General features: G+C 54.2%; 1 protein-coding gene across 1 annotated transcript; it reads right to left on the bottom strand.

Moving 5' to 3' along the window:
• Window positions 1-2784: 2784 nt before the first annotated feature.
• On the bottom strand, window positions 2785-11058 carry mrpl2 (mitochondrial ribosomal protein L2; the record flags this gene model as incomplete). The annotated part of the gene is given in 7 exon segments (XM_055636386.1): window positions 2785-2952; window positions 2954-3028; window positions 3417-3490; window positions 3803-3913; window positions 4340-4455; window positions 5135-5276; window positions 11043-11058. Coding segments are annotated over 7 exon segments (672 nt in total), but the record flags the coding sequence as incomplete, so codon positions are not given.
• Between the last annotated feature and the right edge of the window lies 1 nt (window position 11059).

Here is an 11059-nt window from a genome sequence, read left to right as displayed (position 1 = left end):
CAAAAATAAATCTACGCTGTAAAGTTCAATTTGGTGTTTCCAATTCATAGCTACGTTTCATTCAACTGCCACTAACTAAAAAAACTTTGGAAGAACTTGTAGAAAACTTTCTTGTATTTAATGCTCCTGAATTGATTGTAAACTTTTATTTTATTGTAAAACCTTTTCCTGAAAAGTTATTTCAAAGCGTATCAAAAAGAAAGCTACCTGCTGCAGTCTAATTTGGTGTTCCAACGCAAAGTAGTTATGTTTTATACAACTGCAACTAATTGAAAAACAGTCACTACATCTACTGATTCCTCTTTTATCAACCCTGTTTGTTTCGTCCACAAAGAACTCCGACAAATTTTTCAAACGGAGTTTCACTTTGATGAAATCATTCTCACTCTGCTCAATTGTCTGATCATTTTCTATGTCCGCTGAGCAGCGTTATTCCAATGTCAGAATACCAGCCAGTGGTTCTCTCCCTATCTTCAGGAGGGATGTTAGCCTTGCGGTTTTCCATGTCCTCCCGATTCTCCACAATCCAGATGTTGGTATAATACGTACTCGGAGGGTAGTGCGTATGTGGAATGAACTTTCAGAGGAAGCTTTAGAATCGGATACAATTATGGATTTTAAAAGATATTTCAATAGATATATGGGTAGGATGTGGACCAAATGCAGACAAATGGAACAAGGCCAGTATGAATAAGGTGGACTAGATGGCCTGTTACCATCTGTACAGCTCCAGGACTATGACTTTCATTAGGAGACCATTTTGACTATTACTATGCATTCTTAGTTAAATTATTTGAGCCAACTGTTGGCTGTAACCCTGTTCTTATACCCTGTTCCACTGTGCAGGCTGGTCCTATTAGGGAAGCGCATGAAATCAGTGACCAGTTTTGAGTGATGTTTTCGTCAAAATGGGAGGAAATGTGTTCCGTGTGAAAAAATCTATTGGAAGGAGTTGCACCAAAGGTTGTCCCTCTAGTTTTAGAATCTTCAACATCGGAAAATGACAGTGAGCATTGACTTTATCCATGCCCCTCATCATCTTGTACATGTGAATAAGGATACACCTTAGTCTCCTAGGCTCCAAAGAAGAGAACCAGCCTCTCCCTATAATTCAAGCCTGCAAACACAGGTAACATCCTGGTGAATCTCTTTCTGACTTAATGGCATCCTTCCACTAGTTGGGCAACCGAAACTACATAGGTCGAGAGAATCCAGGGAATTTTAGGCCAGTGAACCTCATGTCAGCGGTCGGGAAGCTATTCGAGAGGATTCCTTAGGATAGGATTTACTATTGGAAGGGAATGGGCCAGTTAGGGACAGTTGGCATGTCATTGTATGTGGTAGGTCACGTCTTATTAACTTGATCAAAGTATTTAGAAACATAGAAATTAGGTGCAGGAGTAGGCCATTCGGCCCTTCGAGCCTGCACCACCATTCAATATGATCATGGCTGATCATCCAACTCAGTATCCTGTACCTGCCTTCTCTCCATTCCCCCTGATCCCTTTAGCCACAAGGGCCACATCTAACTCCCTCTTAAATATAGCCAATGAACTGGCCTCAACTACCTTCTGTGGCAGAGAATTCCAGAGATTCACCACTCTGTGTGAAAAATGTTTTTCTCATCTCGGTCCTAAAAGATTTTCCCCTTATCCTTAAACTGTGACCCCTTGTTCTGGACTTCCCCAACATCGGGAACAATCTTCCTGCATCTAGCCTGTCCAACCCCTTAAGAATTTTGTAAGTTTCTATAAGATCCCCCCTCAATCTTCTAAATTCTAGTGAGTACAAGCCGAGTCTATCCAGTCTTTCTTCATATGAAAGTCATGACATCCCAAGAATCAGTCTGGTGAACCGTCTCTGCACTCCCTCTATGGCAAGAATGTCTTTTCTCAGATTAGGAGACCAAAACTGTACGCAATACTCCAGGTGTGGTCTCACCAAGACCCTGTACAACTGCATTTTGAGGAGGTGACAAAGATGATTGATTGAGGGTGGGGTGGTGAATGTGGTAAACAGGCATTTTAGTAAAGCATTTGACCCGTTCCCTGTGTGTGTGCGCGATTCCACACACTGGTGACTGGTACGGGGGACTGGGAGAGGCTGGTGGGGAGGTGGCAGTAAGGAAGCATTATGGATGAAGGGTTGGGGGAGGAAAGGGGGAGGGCAGCCAGGCTCTGATTCCCTGCCCACTGCCCAAGCTGCAGTGTGAATTGGTGGAAGCTGTCACTGTGAGCTCCAAACGTTTCCATTAACTGGAGCCTGCACAGCTGGACTTGGACCTTGCCCACTGCCCCATTCTTACCCACCGTCCCAGCCCCACTTCATCCCCCAATCTAGTCTCACACACCCTCAGAACAAGGCTTGCAAGTCAGACCCTGCCCCAGATCTGCACAGTCCCAAGGCTGGCCTTCATTCTACAGTGTACAAGAAGCAATATACCAAATAGATCAAGAGTACCTGACTATTAGTCGGAAGAAAGGTCTCGACCCTAAACCTCACCTATTCCTTTTCTCCAGGGATGCTGCCTGCCCTGCCGAGTTACTCTAGCACTTTGTGCCCATCCTACAGAGCCCTGATTCCACCTCTCACCCCCACCCCCTGCACATCCCCACTCCAGCCCCCACTCCCTATGGCCCGGACCCCCCCACCCCTGAGCCAGCCCCAACATGCCACCTGAGCTGACCCTCACACCCATCCCCCCAGATCACACCCCCCTCACGCCAGCCCAGCCCCCCCTCCCCCCCACTCCCAGCCCACTCAGGAACCCAGAGTCAGACGGGCTCCTTGTGATGCTGTTTATTTTGTGTCCTCTCAGCCGGCGGGGGCTCGTGAGGGTCGCTGTACGTAGCTCTTCATGGAGGCGATGGGCCGGATCTTCCTCCCTGCCCAACCCCCCTTCCGCTGCCACCGGCCACTGCTCGGCCGCCGGCCCAGCCAGCGGTTGCAGCCCCGCCTTCCCCAACACTCGCTTGTTGTGGCCAACGTTAGAGACCCGGCCCACCGTGGCCACGCACGACTCCAGCACCTGACGGGGAGAGGGACAGGGTGTGAGAAGGGGGGGCAAGGGGGAGTGAAAGAGAGTGGGGGGGGGGGGGGGATGGGAGCGTTAGAGAGTGGGAGAGAGAAGAGAGCAAGGGAGTGAGAGGGAGGGAACAAGAGAGAGGGGGGGAGAGAGAGAGAAAAGGGGGGAGCATGAGAGTGTAGGGATGAGGGAGGGAGAGTTGGAGTGTGAGAGCAGGGGAGGGAGAGAGAGCAGGGGAAGGGAGCGTGTGAGAGAGTGGGGAAGAGGGGGATCATGAGAGAGCGAGGAGGGAGGAGCGAGAGAGTGAGGGGGAGAGAAGAGTAGGGGGAGCGTGAGAGAGCAGGGGTGAGAGGGGGATCGATGAAGGAGAGAGAGCTCGGGGAGGATTTACCTGAACCTGGCGCTTGGAGGGCAGCTGGACAATGGCGGTACCATTCACCTTCCTTAGTAACAGCCCACATGTGCCTGTGAGAGAGAGAGAGAGAGAAAAAGGCTGTCAGTGGAACTCAGGTGGGGGTGGGGATGGGTGAGCGAGGCAGGGATGAGGTTCTGTGGGGTGTGGGGCCAGAGTGCACGGTGGGGAAGGGGACCGGGTGAATAAGTGACAAAGGGGTCTGGCCTGGTGGGGGGGGTGTTAAGGGATTTTGGTCGGAGGCCGGGGGTGGTCAAGTCGGTGCGGGGTGGTTTCTCTGGTGGGGTTGGCCCAGTCAGTGGGGGGGGGTGTGGTGTGGTGTCGGGTCGGGTCGGTGAGGCGGGGGTCCAGTGAGGGATTCTGACCTGCCGCTCGGATGTACTGTGCTCCACGTCCCGGCTGCACCTCCAGGCTGTTGACCAGCGTTCCCACGGGAAGCGCTCCCAGGGGGTGGGCATCCCCCTCCCGGGCCGACACTACGGGAACATCAGCATCCGGTGAACCCCCTCATCCCACCACCGTACCACCCCCAACCACTCTCTCCAGCCTCTCCTCCGCCAACCCAATCTCAACCCAGCTACACTTTCCCTCCCCACCCCACAGGAGTGTCCAGCCCTTCCCTCCCCACATCCTCCCTGTGCACGATAACCCTACTCTCCCCCGGCTCGCTCCCAATACCAGGTCACTCTCCCCTCGTACCTGCTCTGAGACAGCGGTCGAACTGTGACCAACTCCCCCCAGCAGTGACCTTCTCCACCCCCCCCCTCCGAGCTCCACCAAGGGCTGGTCTTTGCCTCTCCTGTTGCAGCTCCTATTGCCCACTCGGCCTCACCAGGTACAAGCCCAGCCGGCCAGCCCACTCCAGGTGCCCCTGTGACCGAGGGGGGGGGGAAACCACTCACCGGCCATTCTGCCGATGTGGCCCGAGGTCTTCAGCACCTGGCCGGTCTGCATGTTCTCCGTGGCAATGATCCAACGCTTGCGGGTCCCGCCGGCCAGCAGGGCGATGTCCGCCGACCTGCCCACACACTGCACGTCACCATCCAGTCCCTCACCCGGTGGGAAGCCGGGGCAGCAACCACTGCTACACCATCCCCCACCCCGACTGACCACCCCCCCGCCCCCGACTGACATCCCCCACCCTGACTGACATCCCCCAGCCCTACAGACCACCCCCTCTGCCCCTACAGCTCATCCCTGCCCCCATCAGCCCAACCTCCACCCCCCTGCCCCCTACAGCCCACCACCCCTACCGGTCACCACCTGCCCCTACAATCTGTTGCCCAACCACCCTCACCTCCCCTTGTCACCTCCCCCTGCTCCCATATCTGTCCCTCCCCCTCCCCCCAACAGTATGTCACCCCTCCGCAACACTGTTTTTCCCTCCTCTCAAAGTCTGTCCCACCTCAACACTGTCCCTACCCCCACCACCCAACCAGACCGTCCCATTGACACCCACCCCCTTCATCATGTCCCAACCCACCCATCAGTCATGTGTGTGCCCCCCCCCCCCCCACGTCGTCAGGATCATGACCCGCTGCCCCCTCCCCACTGTACCCGCCCCCCAGACTCACATGCATCACACCCACTCCTGCGCCCTCTTCCCTCTCCCAGCCCGTACCCCACATATCCCTTCTGCCTCCACACCGAGTCCGCTCGTCCCGCCTCTGCCCCCTCCGACCCATTGCTGGACTAACCTGCAGGGGTCGTAGCGAACCTCCAGCACCTTCTCCTCGAAGCCCTGACCCTGGGCGCCGGGCTGGAAGCGCAGCCGCTGGAAGTCGATCATGCGGTAGCGCTGCTTGTGTCCGCCGCCGATGCCGCACACCCGCACCCTCCCTGCAACACACGGCCAGAGCCGGCTCAGTCCTCCATCAGCCCATCTCCGCACACCCGCACCCTCCGGGAGCCAACAACAGGGGGAGGTTCATACATCCCAATCACCAGCATGGTGGTGGGTGGTGGGTGGCAGGGGGAACCATCAACAGGGGGAGGTTCCCCCTCCCGACCAACATTCACCCCACAGACCTTCTGTCTGTCGCAGCTATCGATCACCAACCAGCCATAGCCCTAGTCACAACCAGCCATATACCTCCGTGGTGCGGCAACCAGTGATGGAAATGGGGGGGGTACGCAGGGGGGGCGGCGTTCCCCTACTTTTCAGTTTCCAGTTTGCATCCTGTGCGTGAATTCGCAACTTTATCCTGCGCTACTTAATCCAAAGGCGAGCGAACAGACAGACGAAAGCAACGTTGATGGAGCGGAACAGATGACATTTCGGGTCGAGACCCTTCTTCAGACTGAGTCAGGGGAAAGAGGAACAAGAGATATAGACAGTACTAAGGACAAATTAGTGGAAGATATGCCTATATCTCCCGTTTCCCTTTCCCTTGACTGTCAGTCTGAAGAAGGGTCTCGACCCGAAATGTCACCTATTCCGCTCTATGATCGTTGCTTTCGTCCGTCTGTCCGCGCATTCACTCGCTCTTGGTGCCGGCGCTTCTCCCCTAAGACTCCGCCAAACAAACACACACACAGCATGTCCGGCAGATCAGTGCGGGCCGAGACCAGGAGCAGGGCGAAGGATGACATCAAACGGGTCATGGCAGCTATCGAAAAAGTACGGAAATGGTAAGGGGGAAATAAAACCTTCGAAGGAAATAGATGTTTAACGAAAAAAAGGGGGGCCGGCGATCACTCCGTGTCCGTGTCGGGGGGAGGGGCCGGCCTTAAGCCGATTGGACCAATTGCTCCCAATTGGGCCCCGCACGCAAGGGGGCCCCCGTGCCAGAGTAATCTACTCTCGGCTCAGGTAGGTCTACCCAGGTGGAGGGGGGAGAGAGGGGTGGAGAGAGAGTAGAGGGGTGGAGGGGGAAGAAAGGGATAGACGGGGAGGAGCTGTGAGGGGGAATGGAGATGGGGGAGGTGGGTCATTTCCTCACGGTCCCGGGGCAGTGCTCCCGCCCCTCCAGTCGCCGTGCTTCACGCACACAGCCCCGGCTCCACCCCTCTCTCTCTTCCCGGGGAGACGCGGTGAATAATACAGGGAGGGCCGGGCCAGGGGTTGGAGCAACTTTTACAAACGGGCAATTGTTCCCAATTGGGCCCCACACCTCCTAAGGCCGGCCTTGGGGGGGGGGGGGGGGGTGGCTTGGGGGGGGGCTTGAGTGGGTGCAGGATGTTCTGGAGCTCCTTCCAAATGGCAATATTCTGTATGTTCTAAGTTAAAAAGGAGGACTAGGCAGGAATATCAAAATGATCACCTGCAGCTGAAAAATTATCAAAATGATCACCTGCAGCTGATTTGTGCATGAAGAAGCCATGACCAAAGCAAAGATACTAGAGCAGAGACGGAAGGCGGTTACAAAAATGGTGCTGAAGATTACCCATGACCCTACTATGGCTTTTTCGTCGAGTGGACTATCTTGCTCCGCAATAAGATCTTTGGTTTCCTTTGGTGGAGGAAAGGCACAGATAGGGCTGTAAGGGCAGTCCACGTCTTTCACCAGCTCATTGGAACTTTTCCCAATTCCATAATGACTGTCTAAGAACTTGGCCCTCATCAGACCTGGCGTCTCTCCACCATAAACGGAGTTCACCTCCTGGATGCTCAACTCGTAAACCACCTGCTCCTTCCTGAAGCAGATATCAAACAGCTGTAAACCGCTGACGGGACTGTGGCGGAACGCGAACTTCCAGTCAAAGTAGCGAACGTGTTTGTTTACAACGTGGTATCTTGGTTCACGTGGCTCGAACTGGAAGGGGCCGTAGGTTTGAAACCTCTGGCGAGGTCTCAGCGATGCGTAGTTGGGATCCGAATCTGCCCTTTGGATCTCTCTCGCTCTCTCACTCCCTCTCTCTCACCCTCTCGCCTCGGCATTCCCAGAATCATTTAGCATTTTGAGGGGACGGCTACATCTGCGGTTCCTTCCTGTTGGGGGGGACGGGTGGGGGGAACCCTGGCCCGTGGCGGCTCCTGGTCCGTTCCCTCTACGGGTGCCGCCTGGCCCGCTGAGTTCCTCCAGCACTCTGTGTTTTTTGTTTGGCTCTGGAGTTGAAGGTGGACACCGGGCTGCTGGGGTAGCTCAGCGGGACGGGCGGCAGCTCTGGGGAGTGGGTGGCATTTCGGGTCGAGACCCTGCTGCAGACAATCACAAGTACCCTCACCGACAAGAGGTCTGTTCAGTCTGAAGAAGGGTCTTCTCTCCAGAGTCGCTGCCCGACCTGCTGGGTTACTCCAGCTTTATGTCTAACTTCAATTTCTAGAGTTAAAAACACAGAGTGCTGCAGGAACTCAGCGGGCTAGGCGGCATCTGTGGAGGGAATGGATTAGGAGTTGTTTTGGGCTAGGGTTCTTCTTCAATAGGAAGTAACTGCAGATCAAAGATACTAGAGCGGATACTAGCATTTTTGCTGCAGATCAGGCATGATATTATTTAAATCGGAATTCCGATTTTATTGTTTTCCTATTTTCAATTTTTTTTTGCCCGATTATTTGGCGGCCAATCAACCGCTGTCTCTAAGGGGGTTATGTCCAATCACCGACCAGCTTCCCTTAAAATTCCCGTCCAATCAACAAATCAGTCTCCTCCCGTCCAATCAGTCGCTGTCTCCAAGGGCATTGTGTCCAATCACATAATTCGCTGGTCACTCGGCGGCCAATCAGTGTCCGAGGGGCCTTTTGATCAATCATCGGCCTGCTTCCCTCACCGAAGATATAGATATGCCATTTATTGTCACTATACATGTACAGTGAAACTGAAAGCTGCTCGTACTCAGTGCATACATACAATTTTACACAAAAAACAAGAAACAGAAAACAAAACAGAAGGGAGATGGGGGGGGGAATAGGTGCACAAATTCTACGGCGCTACATACATATATACATATATACAGATGGAAGTCCGTGTTGGGCGGTGTAGTCAGTGAATGTGTGGATTTGAATTCATGGTAGATATAATTCTCGGGAAGCAGCTATTCCTGAGTCTGTTTGTCCTGGATTTGATGCACCTATAGCGCCTTCCAGAGGGCAGCAGGTCGAACAGTCCAAACGCAGGATGGGAGCTGTCTTTGGTGATCTTCTTTGCCCTGCTAAGGCAGCGGGAGGTGTAGATGTCCATCAGGGGAGGGGAGAGGGCAACCAATGATCCTCTGCGCTGTCCTGGTTACCCTCTGAAGCCTCTCCCTGTCTGCCATGGTGCAGCTGCCATACCATGCTGTAATGCAGTATGTCAGCAGGCTCTCGATGGACGAGCGGTAGAAGGTCAGCAGCAGGTTAGAGTCTAGGTTGTGCTTCCTGAGGACCCTCAGGAAGTGCAGCCGCTGCTGAGCCTTCTTGATGACCGCTGTCGTGTTGTCCGTCCAGGAGATGTCAGCCGCGATATGGACGCCGAGAAACCGGAAGGTGTTGACCCTCTCCACACACTCGCCGTTGATGTGTAGGGGGGCTAAGTCGGTGCTGTGCCTCCTGAAGACGACAATGAGCTCTTTTGTTTTCCTGGTGTTCAGAGCCAGATTGTTTTCTGAGCACCAGGTTGTCAACTTCAGGACTTCCTCTCTGTAGGCTGCCTCGTCTCCCTTTGAAATAAGTCCGACCACAGTAGTGTCGTCAGCAAATTTGACGATGCGGTTGTTGTTGTGGGCCGGACTACAGTCGTAGGTGTAGAGACAGTATAAGAGGGGGCTTAGCACACAGCCCTGTGGGGAACCGGTACTCAACCTGCGAGTGGAGGAGAGGTGGGGGCCAAGTCTCACAGTCTGGGGCCGGTTTGTGAGGAAATCCTTAATCCAGGCACATGTGACAGTGGGGAGGCCGAGAGTGACCAGTTTACCAATGAGGATGTCCGGGATGATTGTGTTAAAGGCTGAACTAAAATCCACAAAGAGCATCCGGACGTAGCTCTGCCCCTGCTCCAGATGGCTCAGCACAGAGTGGAGAGCTACGGTGATGGCGTCTTCTGTGGATCTGTTTTGGCGATAAGCGAATTGGTGGGGGTCGAAGTCTGGTGGTAGATAGTCCTTGATGTGCTGGAGGACCAATCTCTCGAAGCACTTCGTGATTACCGGAGTGAGGGCAACAGGACGGTAGTCATTAAGGCTGGTGATGGGAGACTTCTGCGGCACAGGGACGATTGTGGCTGATTTTAGGCAGGACGGAATAACTGCCTGGGCCAGGGAGAGATTGAAAATTCTGGTGAAGATGGCAGTGAGCTGGTGGGCGCACGCTTTGAGCACCTTACCAGGGACTCCATCTGGGCCGGTAGCCTTCTTGGGGTTCACTGCCAGGAGCACCCGTCTGACATCGTGTTCCCCGACAGTGAGTGGGGTAGTACAGGAGCCAGGTGAGGGTGGGAACAGGGCTGTAGCAGGTGAGTGCTGCTGTTGTGATGTCTCAAAGCGGGAGAAGAAGCAATTTAGCTTTTCTGCCAGCGGCGCACTCAAGTCTTCTGACTTTGTGGCACAGCCTCTGTAGTTGGTAATGTCTTGTATGCCCCGCCATACCTCCCGTGTATTATTGCTGGACAAGTGGGACTCTATGCTCCTCTTGTGATCCGCCTTGGCCTTTTTAATACCACTTTTCAGGTCGGCTCGAGCAGCCCTGAACAGAGCTCTGTCACCTGACCTGAAGGCAGCATCGCGGGCTCCGAGGAGTGTGCGGACCTGGCTGGACATCCAGGGTTTCTGGTTTGGGAAAACCCGTATGTTTTTGTCTACAGTCACATTTCCGATGCAGAACTTGATATAGTCCAGCACCGATTCTGTGAGAGTTTCCAGGTCCTGGTGTTCGAATATGTCCCAGTTTGTCTGGGTAAAGCAATCCTGTAGATTGGAGAGTGCATTTTCAGGCCAGGTTGTAACAGATTTTATGGTGGGCCTGGCACTGCGTCTGAGGGGGGTGTAGGCTGGAGAGAGCAGGAGGGAGAGATGATCTGACTGGCCGAGTTGGGGGAGGGGGATGGCTCTATACGCGTGCTTGATATTGGTGGCTATGATATTGGAGACGATGGCTGCAGCCAATCACACAGAGAGAGAGATATGCAAGAAAGCAGCTATGACATATAATACACCATAAACGATATTATAAATACACAATAAACAAGTTATGCATTCTTGTACTCTTACATGGGCATGACTGCACATAAATAACCCCCCCCCGCCCCTCCTACCTTCCCAACCTCAGCCTCACGGACCTTAGAGTACCCCTAGTTCCTAAAACCCATTTCCATCATTGGCAGCAACTCTTCCACACCACTCCCGGATGGTCCCAGGAAAGAGGAGGAGGAGATAAGGGACCTGTGAGAGGAGGGGGGGAAGAAGCAACCCAAGAGAGGTTAGGGGACTGTGGGGGATCCAGATAGGGGAGAGGGAAGAGAAGGGTCAGAGAAAGAAGGGGGGGGGGGGGGTCCAAGGAGAGGGTGGAAGGGACAACGGGGGGGGTGGGGAAGAGGAAGGAGAAAGGACAGGGTTGAGGAAGGAGAAAGAAGGAGGAGGTGGGGGCGAGGGGGAGGGACCCGGGAGTTGGGAATTTAGTTTGACCACAGTGAGAAGGGTTCTGCGGTGGGTCTGCACCCCCGTTGATGGCTGCAGCCTCCCTGTGCCACGTACCAGTGTGGTCCCGCCCG

This window comes from Leucoraja erinacea, chromosome 5 (assembly GCF_028641065.1).
Source record: "Leucoraja erinacea ecotype New England chromosome 5, Leri_hhj_1, whole genome shotgun sequence".
NCBI classification, from domain to species: domain Eukaryota; kingdom Metazoa; phylum Chordata; class Chondrichthyes; order Rajiformes; family Rajidae; genus Leucoraja; species Leucoraja erinaceus.
This window is presented reverse-complemented; position numbering and strand designations above follow the sequence as displayed.